The 20,064-nt window shown below is 28.1% G+C and overlaps 4 protein-coding genes across 10 annotated transcripts in view; 1 reads left to right on the top strand and 3 right to left on the bottom strand.

Annotated features, from left to right (window-relative positions):
* Nucleotides 1-269: 269 nt before the first annotated feature.
* On the top strand, nt 270-2,197 carry Clp (cleavage and polyadenylation specificity factor subunit 4). 2 transcript variants are annotated; one of them, XM_074248572.1, is made up of 5 exons: nt 270-459; nt 885-1,017; nt 1,087-1,290; nt 1,364-1,553; nt 1,741-2,197. In XM_074248572.1, the coding sequence occupies exons 2-5, from the start codon at nt 918-920 to the stop codon at nt 2,099-2,101; spliced, it is 855 nt and encodes a 284-aa protein (XP_074104673.1). In that variant the 5' UTR covers nt 270-459; nt 885-917; the 3' UTR covers nt 2,102-2,197. The 2 variants fall into 2 exon arrangements, with proteins under 2 accessions (XP_074104673.1, XP_074104672.1); XM_074248571.1 differs by having other exon boundaries at nt 270-484.
* Nucleotides 2,132-5,191, bottom strand: Abp1 (Actin binding protein 1). Its single transcript, XM_074248565.1, has 2 exons — nt 4,735-5,191; nt 2,132-4,440 (listed from the first exon to the last, which is right to left on the bottom strand). The coding sequence occupies exons 1-2, from the start codon at nt 4,815-4,817 to the stop codon at nt 2,991-2,993; spliced, it is 1,533 nt and encodes a 510-aa protein (XP_074104666.1). The 5' UTR covers nt 4,818-5,191; the 3' UTR covers nt 2,132-2,990.
* A 109-nt stretch (nt 5,192-5,300) lies between these two features.
* LOC141531076 (ribosomal RNA processing protein 36 homolog) lies at nt 5,301-6,623 on the bottom strand. Its single transcript, XM_074248573.1, has 3 exons — nt 6,476-6,623; nt 5,809-6,346; nt 5,301-5,561 (listed from the first exon to the last, which is right to left on the bottom strand). Exons 1-3 carry the CDS (start codon nt 6,518-6,520, stop codon nt 5,410-5,412), a joined length of 735 nt encoding a protein of 244 aa, XP_074104674.1. The 5' UTR covers nt 6,521-6,623; the 3' UTR covers nt 5,301-5,409.
* A 1,126-nt stretch (nt 6,624-7,749) lies between these two features.
* Nucleotides 7,750-20,064, bottom strand: part of Atpalpha (sodium/potassium-transporting ATPase subunit alpha) — a 36,562-nt gene continuing 24,247 nt past the window's right edge. For 5 of the 6 annotated variants that reach the window (XM_074249346.1, XM_074249349.1, XM_074249348.1 and 2 more), the window contains 5 exons: nt 19,470-19,771; nt 18,450-18,544; nt 13,689-13,863; nt 13,374-13,606; nt 7,750-13,108 (listed from right to left, as the gene is read on the bottom strand). In XM_074249346.1, the coding sequence (XP_074105447.1) occupies nt 12,988-13,108; nt 13,374-13,606; nt 13,689-13,863; nt 18,450-18,544; nt 19,470-19,771 (926 nt within the window). In that variant the 3' untranslated portion in view covers nt 7,750-12,987. Of the gene's footprint in view, nt 13,109-13,373; nt 13,607-13,688; nt 13,864-15,227; nt 15,323-18,449; nt 18,545-19,469; nt 19,772-20,064 lie in introns of all 6 variants that reach the window. The other variant, XM_074249347.1, reaches the window with a different exon arrangement.

Genomic DNA, 20,064 nt, shown 5'->3' with positions numbered 1-20,064 from the left:
ATGTGCGCCTTGACGATGATACTGAAGTTAGCGGTCAGCTGTTAATTCAAAAAATTTTTTTAACAAATTAAATACAATAAAAAAATGCTTCTAAAAATGTTCACTTGTAATTTTTATCAATTTTAACATGTGAAACTTTTTAATAAAATTTTTTTTTTAATAATTTAATTGCTATAAAATTCTAAAAAAAATGTTAATATCTGTCAACTTCAGTGTTATGCCTTGACGCCACCGGCGATTAGCGTGAAAATGGAAGATGTATGTTTAAACACTTGCAGAGAAATAATAGTACATGCCCGGTCAACGTCAACAACTGTAATCAAAAAAATATTATTGAATTAAAAAGTTATTGTTGTACTTGCGTTATTATTTGTGATAATTCTTTATTTTCACATGAAAATAATGCGCTCCGACAGAACATTGACGAGCGGTTGTGCTTGAAGTAACTGCAAAAAAATAGTGAGTTGATAAAGCAACAACAAAGGTAAAACTGAGAAGTTAACCTATCAATACTTAATAAAAATTAAATTAGCCGACATCTAAACATTTTTATAATTTTTTTTTAATGAAAAAATTATTACAAAAAGATAAAAAAAATTTTCATTTGTAAAAAACTGAATAAACTTTAAGTGCAATTTTTAGAAAATATTTTTTTTGTTCCAATTTAATAAATGAAAAATAAAAAAAAATAAAAAAATTAACGTTTAAAAATTTTTTCATCAATTCAATTAGAATTAAAAAAATTGCTCTTATTGTTTTTCAAATTTTCTACAAGTGGAATTTTTAAAATAAATTTTTTTGTTATAAATTTTTCAATAAGAAAAATTCTTAGATTTCTGCTAAATTTTTTTTTATATACTGAATGTAAATGACTTTTATTTCAGTTTCAGTTATCAATTAAATTACTCTAAACAATAATGGAAGTATTGACGGACGTGGGAAATATAAAATTCGACATCGAGATCGCTTTGGATGAACAGTATGGAGCTTTACCATTACCCTTTGCCGGCATGGACAGTAAGTTTGTTTGCTTGCTGATTAGTTTTGAATTTTTATTAATAAACTTATTTAATTGCTCATTTTTAGAGTCCATCGCAGCGGTATGTCAATTTTATCCCCGGGGTACTTGTACCAAGGGTCCATCGTGTCCTTTCAGACACGTAAGAGGTGACAGGACTATTGTCTGCAAGCATTGGCTCCGAGGGTTGTGTAAAAAGGGTGACCAGTGCGAATTTCTTCACGAATATGACATGTCAAAAATGCCTGAGTGTTATTTTTATTCAAGATTCAGTAAGTGATTGATTTTTTTTTCTATGAATAAGTAAATTTATATTTTAATTAATGAATTTAATTTTCAACACAGACGCTTGTCACAATAAGGAATGTCCGTTTTTACACATTGATCCTGAGACAAAAGTACGTGACTGTCCTTGGTATGATCGAGGTTTTTGTAGACATGGTCCTCAATGTCGTCATCGACATGTCAGAAGAGTTTTATGCATGGCATATTTGGCTGGTTTTTGTCCAGAAGGGTCTACTTGTAAATTTATGCAGTAAGTATATTAAATTTTTTTTTTTAATTAATTTACTGATATTAAAAAATCGAATTTAATATTTAATCGTTGCCATTTAATTAATTTAATATAAAAATTTTTAATACAAAATTTTTGTTTTTCACACATCAATTTTTTACTAAAGGATTAAAAAGATAATAAATTACTAATTAATAATTTATTACAGCCCAAGATTTGAATTACCGGCTCTGCAAGATTTAGCGCCAAAAGAAGGCAAAAAAGTAATGATCACTTGTCATTTCTGCGGCGAAAGTGGCCACAAAGCCATTTATTGTAACAAAATGCCGCAAGAAGTGAGAGATACGCAGATGAGGCAAGAGGAAGGTGGGCCTCCACCGCATTTTATGAATATGCACAATGGACCTCCTCCACGTGGACCTCAAAAGCCTCTGGAAGAAGTCACTTGCTACAAATGTGGGACCAAAGGTCATTATGCAAATAAATGCCCTAAAGGACATCTGGCTTTCCTCAGTCACGCGAATACCGCTGGAGGACCTCCCAATGAAAACGCCGGTTACAGAAGATAAATATGATATTTGGATAATTAAAACAAACTGTAAATTTAACACTAATATTTTATTTTTTTTCAACAAATACTGAATAAAAAAATTCTTTACCACGAATTATTTTTTTTTCTCTTTATTTTAAATCTCCACCGATTATATCATTGCTTTTATAACATATACACACTGAGATCTGTGTCATGTTTTTTTTTATTACTATTACTCATCATTTTTTTTTTTTTGTAAATGCAATAATTACGGAGTAATATTTGTGACAAATTGTTTTAATAAATCTCATTGACTTGGACTAGAACTATTGTTACTTTTTTTTTTTTTTTTTTTTTTTTTTATAAATGTGCAATTAGATTATTTTGGAAGTATCATTACAACAATAATTGCAAATATGCAGCTACTCATTGTCAGTAATTCAATTTTAATAATTATTATTAATTACTATTATTACATAAAATTTTTAACCGATATGACAATTATTTGTTTAAATTCAATTCAAACGTGCAAATTTTTCAGTCAATTTTTAAATTACTTAAATTATAAGTACACATTGTTAAGAAAAAAAATAAAATTGATAATTATTTTAAACTTTACATAAAAAAGTAATATAAATGATATATATATTTATGGACGACTGTATTACCAATTCCATTATTGCACTTGTAAAAAATAATAATCAAAACCGAAAAAATCATTTACAATACTGAAAAATAAATTTTTCACATCGCTGTTTTTTTTTTAAATTTCTAATAAAGTCCGGGAGATTTTTGTTAATACCTATGTACCAAGTCATTGCTTAAGATTAATATATATCAATATTAAAATTATTAATTAATGAATCATCGATTACAAATCCATGGAATCAGACTGAATAAACGTAACAATAATTAATTGTAGTCTATCAAGTATTAGCGTAGTCAATGACCTCAACATAATTAGCAGGAAAGAGACCGTAAGTGCCATCAGGCCCGAGTCCCTGCCACCATCCCTCGTCGATAGCATCAATATGGGTTATAATATCACCAGGATCAAAAGTAATTTCAGTGTCATCGGCCGCCTGGTAGTCATACAAGGCACGTGCTTTCATGCCTTCATTGTTAGGATCAAAGTATAAGTAAGACTCGCTATCAGCGTTTAATTGGTTGAAAAGTTCCGCTTCGATGGCTTCAAGGGGCTGATTACTTTCCAGTTCAACATCCTTCATTATGTAAGCGTGGGTATCTTCAATCTGCTGCTGCTGATGTGCTTGATTATAAATTTCTTTAGTCTCAGGTGGACTGGGTTCAACATGTGGAGCTTCTTTAACGGCTTCTACTTTTGGCAGTGCTGGTTCCGAAGGCACTGGTGCTGGAGTTTGAGCTGGAACTGGTGTTGGTGCTGGAGATGGTGCTGGTGCTGGTGGAGTTGATACCAGCTCTACTTCCTTCTCTTTAGGAGTATCAACAACTTTCTTGACAATCTTAGCCGGTTCCTTGACGACGGACTTGGAATTTGGAGTTGACTGATGCCCAAAAGCAGCTTTCATCTGTCCGGCAGCTGAATTTTGCTCAAAGACCGCACGCGCGTTGATAGTACGCTGAGCAATCAATTGCTGGGTCTCATTGCTTCTCAGCCGGCGCAACTCTTCGCTGCGAGACTTGTGTTCTTCGTCGGAATCCGAGCCGTTTTGCTGAACGGCAGTGGCAAGCTGTTGGTTCCTTAAGTTCTTAATTTCCTGAGTGCGTTGTTCAGACTTTATTTGAGTTCGTTGATTGATCGGCAGTTTAGCAGCAGCCTGTTCTCGCAGTTTGCTCTGCTGTTCTTCCCGAGATCGAGTTTCTAGCTCCAACTGCTGGCGTTCTTTGTCCAAGCGGCGTTTTTCCTCGGCCACGCGAGCTTTCTCCTCCATTTCTTCCTTCTGCCAGAACTCATCTCGTTCAGTGGCGTTGATCTCTTGCTCCGGAATAACCCGCTTGTAAGTGGTACCAACCGGTCCAGAATTACCTACGTCCTTACCGCGGGGCTCACGGAACTTGTAAGTCGAGCCGGTTGCTTTGGCCAGCTGCTCCATGATGAAGTCTATCTCGACGTCGTCTTCTGACCTGGCGTTAAGAGTTATATGAGCACCTTTCAGCAGTCTTTCGATGTCTCTAATGTGGTTGGCACACGTTCCCTTTTTCACTATCGGCGCGCCTTCTCCTTGCCAATTTATCAACAGACATTTTGGCAAACTCGTTTTAGTGTCAATTACACGGCAAAATGCGTACTGAATTTCTCCGCTGTTTAATTCATCGATCATTTGCTGCAGCCCTCGGTCTCCTGTTCCAACAACTTTTAAATTATTTGATCCTCCTTCGTATCCAAACACCGCCCTATCATTTATAAATTTATTACAATATAAAATAAAATGAAATTATAAATGAAAATGAAGTTAGCCGACATCTAAACTTTTTTAGAATTTTTTTTATTAATAAAATTATTTAAAAAAAATTAAAAGAAAAAATTCCACATGTAAGAAATTTGAAAAACTATTTGTGCAATTTTTTAAAAATATTTTTTTATTGCTAATTCAATTAATAAAAAAAAAAATAAAAATTTTTCACTGTCGGCTAATTTTAGTTTCATAATTATAAATGTTAGTAAACAGAATAAAATTAAATAATTACCAGTTGGTTGATGACTTGTCATCGACGACACTCTTCCAGGCAGCCACTAGAGAATCGTTATTTTTAGTTAAATTTACAGACATTTTGTTCTGCTTTTGTATATTAAGTATTGTACATCAAAATGATGAGTATCAAAAATCAAAAAGACATTGCTAATGTACTAGTTTTATAATTTAATTATTTATATGAGATAGGCGTTTTTTAACTAGTATATATGTACTGACATCACTAAGTCAGTAACGGAGCTAAAATTTCGTCCTTGGAGTTTAAATGTACGAGATAAACTACTCTACGGACAACGGTTCACGTATTCTGAGAATAACCGACCGATGGCACCACGTGACTTCTCATGTGCTCTTGTCCTTTTTTTACATACTCCGCGCAATTTTTTAAACGTTCAATAGTGTGTTAGAAAAATTTATTTATTTTTAGGTATTTATAATTATATATGTGCATATTTCCTGCTATTATTTTATAATTAAAAATAACTAATATTTAATTAAAGTACTTTTATTTTTATTTCAGCTAAAAAAATGTATTTTTTTTTATCGAAATAAAAAAATGTAATAAAATTAAAAAAAAAATTTTTTCTAACACTTAGCGATGTACAACTTACAATTTTCTTATAAGTAATAATAAGTCTTATATTATTTTTTATTATAAAATTTACATTTATTAATTATTATCTTCATTATCATCATGACTTAATCCTTTCTTTCTGTCTTTACTAAGTCGTTTCTTTTTCAACCTTTCTATATGTTTCTGTAATTTACCAGAACTCTTCAACTCTTTATATTGTGAAACCAGATCAATAATTTTCTTCTCAGCTGAAAATTAAATTTAAAAAAATTAAATATTTATATAATTAATAATGAAAATTAAGTTAGCCGACATTTCAAAATTTTTAGAAAATTTTTTTTTGAAAAAATTTCACATGTTAAAAACTTGAAAAAATATAAGTGTAATTTTTTATAAATATCTTTTTAATTTAAATTTAATTAATAAAAAAAATCAAAAATTTTTAAACGTTTACTAACTTCAGTGTCATAATTAATAATAATAATGATTACTTACATTTTTTTCTGAAAACAGGTTGCTCTCCTCTCTTAATTGCATCAGCAATTTGTTTTTTCTCAGCCTCTTCTGCTTCCTTACGTTTCTGTACCTTACGTTCTTCTCTCAGCTGATTTTCTAACCTCTGGATTAAAAATTTAATTTTTTTTATTTCTTCAGGATCTTTGGAAACTTTCAACTCTTTCTTCAGTGCTTTGATGTCATTCTCCTTCAGCTGACTGACAAAACTGTAGGATTTTCTAAACGCTCTTTCATTAAATTCTCCGCAGAGTTTATCGAATCTAGGATCTCGGGCGACGGGTTTTTTCACTGGTATCACATTTATCAGAGGTGGTATTTTTTTCTTAGCTGATATTTCGACAGGTCGATCGTCGTCATTCCGAGCTCTAGGTTGAGGAATACGATACTTACCACTAGGCTTTGTAGAGTTCCTTTTAGAATTTTGAATTACTTTATTGAAAATTTTAGTTCCTAATTCATTTTTTAATTTTCGCAATTCTTCTGGGTTCATTCGCGAAACTTCTTTAATTAATTGCGCCTGAAATTTATTTTAATTAATATTATAATTGTAATATTATTATAAATTTATGAAAAAATTGTTGAAGGTTAACTCTAGTGAATTATTTATTTTTAAATAAATATAAGAATATTATAAAAAATGACTTACTTCTTCATCTTCTAAAAAAGGAGTTTCTTCTATATCCGAAGACATATTTTTTTTTTTTTTTATTATATTATTTATTAACTTTAATATGTCAATAATAAACACACATGGATACTGTGTACTTAAATAAAAAATAATAAATGTCACGTGACTGAAGGTGGCGCCACAGCGGTAAAAATTTTAAAATTAAATGTCAAGAAAAATGATACTGAAGTTAGCTGCCAGCTGTCAATTTTAAAAATTTTTATAATAAAAAAATGCTTCTAAAAATTTTCACTTGTAATTTTTAATAAATTTATTTATTGAATTAAAATTATTTTAAACTAAATAATTAAAAAAAAAAAAATTAAACAAGTGCATTTCTTCAATAATCTGTGAAGTATATATTAATAATAAGGAACTGGGGTATTAAAAATAATAAAAAAACTAAACAATAAATAAAATACCGTATTATTTTTATCTATCAATAATTGAATACTTATTTATTTAAATTCATAAATTAAAATTAGCAAATATTTTAAACCTTATATTTATAATATTGTAAAAAGAAATGGATTTGGTAATAGTATTATTATTATTTTTTGTTAATATTATCATTATATATATTAATCTAATAAATATAATAGAAAAAATATTATATCGCACATACAAATAATTAAAAATAATAATAAAAATATCATTTTTAAATAAATATGACGCTCGATAATGTTAAATAAAAAATAAAATGAAATAAATAAATGAAAGCAGAGTTACAGTTTAATGAAAATAAGGTCAAATTTAGTACAACAGGAATCACAACTTTTTATTAATTATGTATTTTTTTATTTAACATCAAAAGTGACACTTGGGTTGGACAATGTCTTTCGTTTTTTTTTATTTTTATTTTTTTTTTTTTTTTATTTTTATTCATTTTTTTATCTCCTTAATATATTTCATGAGTGAAAACAAAACTTATTAATTAATCATACGAAAGGAATTGTCAATCAGAAAAAGGTATTACAGATATAGAGTAGAGCGGTGAGCATGTGTGTGTTTTTATTTTTATTTTTATTTTATTTCAATATCATCGCGTGTATTTCTTTTTTGTATATGCATGTGTACGAGTTTTATTTCTCTATCTCACGTTATTAATTTCGGTAATACATATATACTTGTTGTAATTATAACTTATTTTTGATTAGTGTTAAACGTTAATAATAATTAAATAATTAATAGTGGGCACGCCGAGTGATTGTTGGGCATTTTATTGGCCAATTAATAAAGCTCGTTAGGTGATGTTGGCTTTTTTTAATGCTAACGTTAACGTTCATTGTCATATTATGTGTAATGTGTAAGTATAATGATGTACATACACGTGTAAAGCAAAACAAAAAATGCAAAAAGAGCAAAGGACCCATCGTAATAATAATACAAGAGTCGATTTATCGATTGGATCAAGAACCGACTCACTGGGTCCCCAATCACGCATAATTTTTATGTCCGTCGTCTATTTATTTAAAATATTTACATTATTAATAAAACATTATTCAATTTATTTATTATTCATTTTTTTTTTTTTTCAATTTTTTTCTTTTTTTATCATATTAATCATTCAATAATTTAATCACTTAGCGGACTGAGTTGATGCAAATGACATATCCATTAAAACATTTATATTTACTATTTAATATTATTGTATTTTATTATCTTCAAAATTATAATACTAATTATAACGGAAGAAAATAATTAATTAATTAATACTTGTTTATCATTTTCTTTTTAAAATCTCTTTTATTGATAATTAAAGGGATTTCGGGAAAGAAAAGAGTATAAGTGATTTTAAACAACGTTTTTATATGGCTTTTTCAAAGAGTATAATTTTTTTTTTTTTTTTTTTTTTTCAAAAACAAAAAATATACAACTGACATTAAATTTTAAATTTACTCATTTATACTTTTCTTCTCATCCCTTCAATTATGCAATTATATATATTTATATATTTATAAAAAAAAAAAATAAAACAAAAATAAGAACATATTTAAAATTTAACAAAAGATTATTCACAAGCACACTGGATTCGTGCAAATTCACAATTATACATAATTATTATTCGCTCACACTCTTAGTATGTTCTCACAATAGTGACATAATAAAAAAACAAAAAAAAAAAAAAAAAAAAAAAAAAATAAATAAAAGCTGTAAAACAGCGTTAAAAAAATTTGTTTTTGTTTTTATAAATACTAAAAGAGACAAATTTAGAATACAAGACGAATTAAAATGACAAAATATCAATGATAAATAATATTATAAAATTTTTATAAATTCTAAAAATGAACAGTGATTCGTATCCACTCATTCCGCTTCGGATTATTGGTCTTAGACCGAATCTTATTCCTTTATATTGTGAATTTGTTTATACTTCATTATTATAATAATAATTATTTTTTTTTGTTCTATTTTATATCTTGCTCATTCCATTTCTTTTTGTAATTTTTTTTAGTTATCTTATACATACTTTTTCTTCAACAACACGATCTAGACTAATTCATATATAATAATTACATCTAGTAATATCTTATTGTAATAACATATATTGTATTATAATAATTATTTATTATATTATCGTTAATATTTAAATTATTAACCTAAAGTGAGGCGGCGCACGACGGCAAAGCATTTTATTTTTTTTTTTTTTTTTTTTTAATTTTTTTAATCAATTTTTCAATGGACTTCTATGTCCCCCCGGCACGGAACACCCTGTTGACCACCGTTTCAACATCATTAATATTTATTATTCATCAATTTATTTTATTTTATTAAATCGTTAAATTTATTAATCACATTCTCACGATTATTTATCGATTAATAAATCGTACAGTGAGTCTTCTTTTCACCCGTGCCGTATAATCAATAATAAATAATAAATAATATTACAATTATTAATTATCAATTCGCGTTATAACAGCACGTATGATTTTTTAATTGTTGAATTACTAACATACCCCACGCATCAACAAGAACAATTCTTCAATAATCTCATCCCCGTTAATTAAATTAAACCACGGTCTAACTTTCTGGCCACCGTTTTTTTTCTTCTCTCAAACATTCCACAGGAATAATTAATCAATACAAAAAAAAAAAAAAAAAAATAATTACAGCCCGTAATTACGCGGCGGGAAATTCACGCAGCCCTCAAGACAAATTTTTAACGACAATAATATATGGAGATGTCGAAAAGTCTGCGTCATTCCTAGCGCTAATTAACGTTTCATTTTAATTAAAGTTTTGTTTTTTTAATTGTTGAGCGGTAAGCGAAAAAAAGAAGAAATAAAAAAAAAAAAAACAGCCACCGAAAGCCATTTGAACGAGAGTAATTATTAAAACGCGTTCAATACTCCTTTGTAACTCTAAATACATTACGGAATTTATCAGTGTTGATTGTGCTCTTAATGTATAATGATTTTGTCAATACATATTTAAATAATACAATGATTGTGTGTAAGTGTGTTAATGTGTGTGTAATAACATAAAGTATACATATGATTGTTTGAATAATGATAGTGTACTTATGGCTCTCAATTATGAACACTTTGGGCATTTATTCGGGACCGAACTGCCGGAGCGCTTCTCACCGTTTAATTTAAACTCTCATAATACAGCAGCAGTCGCGTCAAATAAAATAATCACTATCGTTATTATTCATATTGATGATAAATAGGTATCTTTTTTTAATAAACTTTATTTTATTTTAAAAACCTCAAACTTTATATTTTTTTTTTTTTTATTATTTGAGCGAGAGGGTCGCGCGTAGCAGGTATTTAAGTCACTTTGTGTAAAGGGCTCGCAATTAACATCTTTTATTTCATTAACTTTATTATTTATACATTTATATAGTTTTTTATTTTTCTTTTGATAAGACATGCCGTCGGCTGATAACAGGGCGTTCGGCGTACCGGGGTAATAATTTATTTTAAAAGCGAGCTTTCTCGCTTTGCATTTTATATAACTATCAAAACAAAAATAAACCTAGAAGAATTAATAATGCTTTATATTTATTTATATATTTATATATTTACTTGGTTATTATTTCATTATTTTTTGTAACCTACATGAGAATGCATTACTTCCATTCACCTGCTAGTTTTTAATTTTAATAAATTTGTAATGTTTTTTTTTTCATTTTTTTAATTTTTTTTTTTTAATTAATATTTTCCCTTTACTTTTTGTTACTGTAATATCCTACATCTACGTCTTCGCGTGTACTATTTATTGTTTTTATTAAATTTTTAAATAATTCACCTTTGCCGTGTCCTAACTCTAGCTCACACTGAAAACTCTGTTTGCCGTTTCTCATGGGTATTGTGAAGCCCAAACTGATGAAGAAACTATCCTTATCTCACTTTACTACTTCATAAACTTATAAGTGAATGGTTGTTGTCATTATTATTTTTATTATTTATTTTATTACAATTTCTAATTATACTGATGGCTTATCTACGAGCACGCGCATCGATGGATTCGTTTTTTTTTTTTTTAATGCTATTGTGGTTTTTCTTTTTAATTATTTTTAAAATCGCTGTTTAGTTTGTTTTTTGACGACCCTCTTTTATCTCTTCGTTCTTCAACAAAAGTGATCTTTTGATACCATTTTCACTTAAGTTTTATTGAATAATAACGTGACGCGATCTGAATTGTGGTGTTATATGTATACTTTTTATCTGACGACGCCCAATATCATAAATCTGGATCCTCTTTCTTTTAAAATTATTTTTAAAAATCAATTTTCTATAGGGCGTGCCGATCTAGGTACTGTTTGTTATAATTTTTATATTTTTTATTTATTTATTTCATACTCATAAATAATTAATTAATCAATAGAGCTTAATATAAAGAGAATTTGACATTTATAAATATCCTGCAAACTTTTAATAATTATTATCTTTCACTTTAGCAATTATATCATTTTAATTGTCTATTCATCCTTGTGTAATTTTTCTTTTACATTTTATTTTTAAATATTAAAGCATGCCAATTGTAAGGTACATTATTATTGTTATTTATTTATGATTTTTGAAAATAATAAATCGCTAATTAACAGGTCTATAGATTCCCCTGATATCACAAGACATCTAGATATAATAATTAATAATTAATAATAATAATAATAATAATAATAATAATAATAATAATAATAATAATAATAATCAATAATTAATAATTAATAATAATTATATATCTCTTCATTTGCGGAGACCGCATTTTATTTTTAATAATAGTAATAATAATAATAATAATAAATATATTATTTATTATTTTTTTTTTAAATTAATATTTTTTTTCTCATATTGATCAAATTTAACGTTGTATACTTGATTGAATTTTGAATAAGTAAATTAAATCGAAGCATGCTTACGAGACTGACGATTAATGTCACCATAAGTTAACAACACTGTCAGTTTCGATGCATGTTTCAATTATATATTTTTATTTTTTTAAATTATAACATATATCACGGTCAGCTTACCCCGCTTATCCATTATTGTTCAATTAATTCTTTAAATTTCATTTTAAACTCATTCTACGATCTACATTTTTTTTTTTTTTTTTTTTTTTTAAATAACTTTTAGGCCCGTCAAACCCGACTTTGTTTCTTGATCACGTGAAAGCTCATCATATATACTCACACTATGTTTTTTTTACATATACATATATTTATATAGATATATCTATTGGTCGTTTATATCAGTATCTTTCCGGCTGGATGCACGCTTCATTAACTTAATCCCCGGCATTGCCCATTAATAATAAAGATTTATGATTACTCAATGTCGGAACTCATTCGACAATTTCGAATTAAGGGCAGTGACTCATTTCCACGTTCTGTAGTTATTATTGTGTAATTAAATCCACCAGTGCTTTGTTATTATTTATTATTATTATTGTTATATTCAATAGATTTGTTTATTTTAAATATTTTTCTATGGCTCAACTGTGAACAATCTCAAGATCTCGACGGCGCACATCCTCTGATTTAAATACGGCTACTAGAGATTCCTATCACGTGTAAGTAACTAGTCGTCGGAGCGTGCCGGGTAGACGAATTCGACGAACCGTCCATACTCGGCTCGTTGGATTCTTCCAAGTGTTTAATATGTTGTTGTTGTTGTTGTTGTTGTTGTTGTTGTTGTTGTTGTTGTTGATGTTGTAATTATAGTTATAGCTGTTTTTAATGAAGATGTTGATGTTGATGATGTTGATGGTGTTTTTATAATCATACTGTTCGTACCACTTATCCGGTCTCGTTAGAGTTGCGAGTGATCCTAGAGCCATGTGATTTAGCAAACGAAGCACATCTCCAGCCTCCATCGCGACAGTACGGATCGATATAGTAGCACGCCCCGTGTTATAATAACATGTGTTGTATGTATGAGAGTGATTTTAGATCTTCCGTTATTTCCTTTATTATTATTACTTTTCCTTTTTTTATTATTATTACGTGTTTCCGCGTGGGTATGCGTCTCGCTGTACATGACCGTTTAATAGTAAGTTTCTTGCTCCAACCATCCACCTGGGTTTCGGCGGAGGTAGAATCGTCTCGTTTCATCGTAGATGAAGATGGCCAACATGAATGGAATTGCTGGTAACCACCACACGAATCTAATAATTTTCATTTTTATAATTAATATTAAAATTCCAATAAAATTGTTAAAATATTATAACACTAAAGTTAGCCGACATTTTTAATTTTTTTTTCTCTTATCAAATTAGAATTAAAAAATATTTTTAAAAAATTGCAATTATAGTTTTTTAATTTTTTTTTACACATTAAAATTTTATAATAATTTTTTCAATAAAAAAAAAAATGTCGGCTAACTCAATTATTATTAAATTTCAAATTTTTTTATTTTCAAAGGATACTTACTTGAGTGGGTACATGCGGAGACCTTTGTCCATTCCAGGTGTGTAACTTAGGAAAGCTGCGAGAGCTGTCTCGAAGACAATTCCGAAGTTCAAGGCCCAGTTTCTCATTCCTTGATGAAGAATTGAATTTCTACGTGTCTTACAAACGATCAAATCAGCCCACTGTACAATAACAATAGACACGAAGAAAGCGGTGTGGCAGGTAAATTCCAGTGCTTTACGATCTTTGTAGGTCTGCAATAAAAAAAAACAATTAATTAATTTGATATTTCCAAATAAATAAATAAAAAAAAAATAATTTTTAGAAAATATTTACCCATTCCTGGCCATAACTGTCCTTCAAATCATTGATGGCTTTAGAATCCCACATCTTTCTAATACCGAAGAGATCCCGTGGAAGGAAACCGTTCTCAGCCATGATCACGAAGTACACGAAGAATCCAGCAGCTGCTTGGATCATACCAATTTGTCCGTACGCCATTGAGATAAGCCTGGATGATAAAAGCACTTCTTAGTTTACATGAATTAGTATTTAAAAAAATAACTAAAAAAAATTATTTATTACAGTAGCATCTAGCGATTCCAACGACGCTAAAGGTTAATCCTCTAGCCTATTTATCGTTGGGATTACTCAATACTCTAATTTTATAAAACCGTGGTGTTTAGTTGCAGGTGAGCTTTAACTCGAGTAGACTTATTATTTCAGTCGCATACTTGTTACTTTAGCAGAGAGTTGCTTCAGTAAGGTGGCATGCTATTACTTACCACTCGTTTAAAGCAAAAGGCCATAGTTTTAATGGATTTGTGGTAAAAGCATGATTTAGTAAGCGCATGCAACAATACACCTAATGGAAGATGATAGCAGAGCTAATGAATACAAGCATTAAATTTAAAAGCCCACCTCACGGATTCTATTGATGTATCCGTGAAGCTCTAGTCACATATCTACGCACAGTATTTCATTATTTACTCTCATTTGAAACACAGTGAGTTTAAACCAGTGCTTTGTAAATAAAATAGAGTGGCAGAATTTAGAAAATAATAATAATAAAGTGAAAGGAAAGTATTTTTATTTTAAATTAAATAATAAATAGTAATTAATATAACATGAGTTACATATTTGGATTTTTCCTTCTTTTCAGCGCTTGACACACTTAAAAAACACTTAAAACTCCATCCAGTCTGAGACCGCTAATGTGATTGCTAATTTTTTAAATTATTATTTTTAAAATTGATTTTAAATAAAATAATAATAAAAAAAATTTAATAATAAAAATAATAATGCATCTTTAGCTGTGATCATCTAAAAAGACTAAAGTAAAGGCCATTCAGCATTCCTGACACTAACACCCTAGATGGCAAATGTGCCGTGCTGTATCATCTAACTAATTATCTAATAAAAAATGACAGTGTGTAATTATTGATGACTAAATGTGGTGATATTGAATGTCAAGTATTATAAATCGGTAAAAAAAAAAATCTAGTTTTGAATAAGCGATTTGTATGTGTACACACAGTTTTAAGTGTTTTAAAATTGCTAGATATTTCTTCACTACACTATGCACCGATTGATCAAACCCATGAGGATTTTTTAGTATTTTTTTTAACAATCAATCGGAGCAGAATATAATTTAATTTTAAAAAAAATGTTTGTCACAGAGTTTAAGATGAAAAATGAAATGAAATATGACATGTTGAATTTGAAATTGAATCTAAAAGTTCATGCTGAATGATTTAGACTTGAATTGACTATTTTGTTCATGTAAAATATATTAGCAATTTCATGAATAAGAAAAAAAAAAAAACATTATCGGCTTCTAATATGCCTTTCGGGTGGGTTAACAAAGACACCCACCTTCGGTTGACTAAATTGTCTCTGTAAGGGTCGCGTGGCTGGCGTTTCATAATGTCCGACTCCGGTGCCTCGTACGCTAACGAGATGGCCGGCACCTGCCATCCACCCCATTAATAAGCAAGTGTGTGATAGAAAGTTCTTAAGTGTACATTATCATCCATTAATTAATATTCCGAATGCTATTCTGTTTATTATTCAGTTAAAGTTTAATTTAATAATTTAATAATAATAAATATAATAACAGGACCTTCAGTGATAGCACACAATCGTTAAATAGCCATAATTAATCCTGTCGAACAAGTTCTTGGAGAAGAAATGGATATTGTTCGGTAAATAGTGCTACCACTGAAGGAAAAGGATTAGGAATACTGTAAAAGACCTTAAGGTTATACAGTGTTTCTAATTAATAATATTTAAAATAATAAAAATATACAATAATAAAAATAAGATAGATATTTAAATAAAATGAAATTAAATAATTAGCAGCATCTTCAGCCAGGAAACCTGTACATGGGATTTCCTAACGATTATATTATTTTAAATAAACCCCTCGATTTTTTAAAAAATTAGGATTATATTTAAGCTTTTTAATTTACAAGCACAACCATTCTCGAATCATTTTTTTTTTATATTTCTTCTTTAAAAATTATTGTAATTTTTATTTCTTCTTTTTTGTGTGATTTAATATGATTCGAGTATGGTGTTTTTAGAGAATATTAGAGATAAATAAAAGAAAAGAAATTATCGATGCCATTCGCAAGCGTTTGTTGATAATTGAAAAGACTGTCCTCCTTGATAAAAAATTATTTAAAAAAAACATTCTAATTAATTTTGTTAGGACAGAATGTTCGTGGCAATCCATTAGAAGTTATCCGCCCAGTGAAGTTTCCTGGATCCTTCCTAGTTTTATTAGTATATATATATATATATATATATATATATATATATATATATATATATATATATATATATATATATATATATATATATATAGGCCACATAATTAAAAAAAAGTAAGACAGGTGATATATAAGGCGGCTTTGTAGATGTTAGTATTATAAATATTAATAACAAAAGAAATTTTAAGAAAGTAATTTTTTGTTATCGCCAGCAGATAAAATAAGTTATCAATCCACATGTCCTCGTTGATTAAATGTTAAAGGTGCCTAGTAGTGAATATAAATAAAAATAATAATAGTAATAATAAAAAATAATAATTGCAATCGCAGATAAAATATATAAACGTTACAGAATAAAATTAATTATTAATTAATTAAAGTAGCACAGCAGCTGCGATAGTTATTTTTTATGAAATTTTTAAATTATGTGTTTTTAAAATATAATATTTCTGTTGTTATTGTTGGTGTATTGCACAATTTTAAAAACTGGTATATCTAAAAAAAAATTTTTTTTTAGATAAACATTTATAAAAATTAATATTATTAAACATTTTACTATTATAATTATAAAAAATAATAGTAATTTAAAGAGTATACAGAAATCCTAGATCTATTAATTTCTAACTAACAACAACATTATACTCATTAACTACTAGAATCATATAAATTCTATTTTATGAAATTGTTGATAATTATAATATTTAAAATTTCTAATAAATTTGAATCAACTGTACTGAAAAATTAATACACTAAATCAACAATTTCACGAGTTACAATAAGAACAGTTGTTTTTAAAATTAATACGCAGATAAATAAATTATTTTAGAGATTATTTTATAAATAGCAAGGCAATTAGCAACAAAAACAAAATTCGCTGGAGGCTTATATTTTAAAATTATAGGCAGGCAGGAATTGAGTAGGAATAAAAAATATATATTGATATAATATAGTGATAGTTATATAATGATTTAAAATAAAGGATTGATTTTAAATAATTATACCAGTATGTTTAGTTGTTGAAGTTCGTTGAAGGTTTTTAAAAACATGAGGTACAGTTAAAAGATGCTGATAGAATGCTGATGAATGAACATGCTAAAGACGCAGTGACATATCCCTTTTTTCTATTAGTGAATTAATTAATTTTTTTTCAAGATAATTATGTACTTTTTTTAAAAATTAAATATTTACTTGATTGAGCTTGTTATCGATGACTCAGGAAAAAAAAAAAAATTCTTGGATGAATTTAATATTAAAAATTTTTTTAAGAGAAGAATTTTATAAAGACGTGTGCTTTAAAATAATTTTTTAATAATTTGGAGGCTTACCTTTTGCATTTGAGCCCCCTTTATCTAATGACATGACTTTTAGATGATGATTAGAAAAATATTTATCACAGTTTTCAATTTCGACAATTTTTTTTTTTTTATCTAATACGCGGCTTTTAAATTTATTACTGTAAATTAAATTATTTTTTTTTTTTTAAATTGATAATTATTAATCGAAATTGAGAGCTGATTAAAACTCAAAAGTTGCGAGAAGTAAATAAAATAGAAGTTGGTTTTTAATTGAGAACATGACACACATGAAGTGACAAATATAAATAAAATTAGGTGGAAGAAAAAGAAGAAGAAATCAATAATAAATATTTTTTAATAGCCAAGAGTTATCGCTCTGCAACTTTACACTTGAAATTCTTATCAATATAATTATGCAACAACAAATATAAGTATATGAATGTTGTATGTTATGATTAATAAGAAAAATCAAAATCTTGTGATACCAGAATATTTTTTTTTTTTTTAGTAAAACCCCTGAATTAATAAATTCCAACGTGTTTAATGTCCAAAGTAATTATTAATGAAGATGATGATGATGAAAGACAATTATTTAAAATACAACCAAAAACCCAGAGCCAAAAAGTCAGTATAAGTAGAAAGAAATGAAAATATTTTTTTTTTTAAGTTGTAAAGTGCCCAATCCAGTTAATAAGAAGATTTTACAATTTAAAATTCTTTCGAGTTGCATTAATTTGTTATTAATCGCCAAGTATTAAATTTTATTAAAAAAAAAAATTATATATTGTAAAATAATAAAATAGGATAAAATATAATCTCAAAATAATTGAGAGATTATTATTTAAATTTAAATAATAATAAAACAACTTAAAAAAATTAAAAATGATAATAGGGGATTTAAAATATTGAAGAAATAAATAAAGTGGAAAATATAATTAATACTTTGCGGTAATAACAGTTTAATAAATGCTTAAACTCGGGTGTTATGTATATCTGTTTGAAGATTGGAGATGTTGTTGATGTGTTACCTTTCATTAACTAGCTTGTCAGTGAAGGGGTTTCGTGGTTGTCGCTTCATAATATCGCTCTCTGCCTGCTCGTAGGCTAACGAAATGGCGGGCACCTGACGTCACATTATCAATAAGCTTAATGAGAATTTGTGAACAATATAATAAAGAGAGAAAAAAAAAAACAAAATAAATAAAATAAATTTACACATAGTTCACTCAATGACAACATAATAATAAATAATAATTCGATAAATTATGAAATTTATGAGTTTTGATGGATTAAAAAATAATAATAAAAAATTAGGGATTGTAGTTTTAAGTTTACGGGTAATAATTGTAATAATGGGTGTTGGATGTGGTGATAGGAGGTGATAGGAGGATAAGAAGTACAGGACTTTAAAATAATTCATTTTCTGCTTGAATGCTGCTATTTGCTCCAACTGTCCTTTATGAATCCTAAATAAATAATTATGTACTGAAAAATAATAATTCGATATCTGTTAACTGCACTCTATAAATTGCAATACGGGATTTCCAGCAGACGGTTTATTGGGGGTAGCTACCTGTGACGCAATAGATAAATAAATAAATATAGTCTTCTAGCGTTATAATATTATAAATAATACAGGAACATTGCTGTAGATGTGGCATCGAGGAATTAAGTGAGCAGCTACTGCCTGGCGATAAAATAATAGATTGAAGAAACCTGTCGTTAACGAGTTTATCAAATAGAGGGTTACGTGGACGTCTCTTCATAATGTCCGACTCAGCATGTTCGTACGCCAATGATATAGCTGGTATCTGATATAATCCAGAGTCAATATAAATAGCATTGGCTCGGAAGTCTCTGAAATATTGACTGTAAAGAACACTGGAATCGATTGCTTGTATAATTAACTTCCGAGCAGACATTGGTTGTATAATATTAATAAATTATTATTATTATGTGATGAACAGTTTGCAGATTAACAATCGATTCCTTTGGTCTTTGATAATTTTAAATTTACTTAGGCTAGTTAAAGAATTTGAATGACTTACCATATCAGTTCCTAAATCGATGCAGAGAATGGTGACAGTTCCAAGTGGAAGTGGGATATCACAGAGAATGAATGCAAGGAAGGGTGAGATCTCAGGAATGTTTGATGTCAAGGTGTAGGCGATAGACTTCTTCAAGTTGTCGAAGATAAGACGACCCTCCTCGACTCCAGTAACGATTGAAGCAAAGTTGTCGTCCAGCAGAATCATGTCGGCAGCCTGTTTTGATACATCCGAACCGGAGATACCCATAGCAACACCAATGTCAGCTTTCTTCAAAGCCGGCGAGTCGTTTACACCATCACCTGGGAATTAATAATCAGTAATTATTTACAAGTGCTCAAAGTATTTTTTCAAGCCTATTAAGTAAAATTTTGCTTTATTAAATAATTACTTTTGTTAAATTACACTGTACTTTCTTAACTATTGACGTTTTTAAAGATATAAGCTCATTCCGATGTTACACTCATCAAGAGCTTTCATTTGAGTACCCACATGCATTTTCATATATTTTTCATATATATATATATATATATATATATATATATATATATATATATATATATATATATGAAAAATTGATGTGGGTACTTAAATG

The sequence above is a fragment of the Cotesia typhae genome, unplaced genomic scaffold (assembly GCF_013202065.1).
Source record: "Cotesia typhae breed Kobodo isofemale line unplaced genomic scaffold, CoteBio_Ctyphae contig_5, whole genome shotgun sequence".
Lineage (NCBI taxonomy): Eukaryota > Metazoa > Arthropoda > Insecta > Hymenoptera > Braconidae > Cotesia > Cotesia typhae.
Note: the sequence above shows the minus strand (reverse complement) of the source record. Positions and strands in the feature narration are given on the sequence as shown.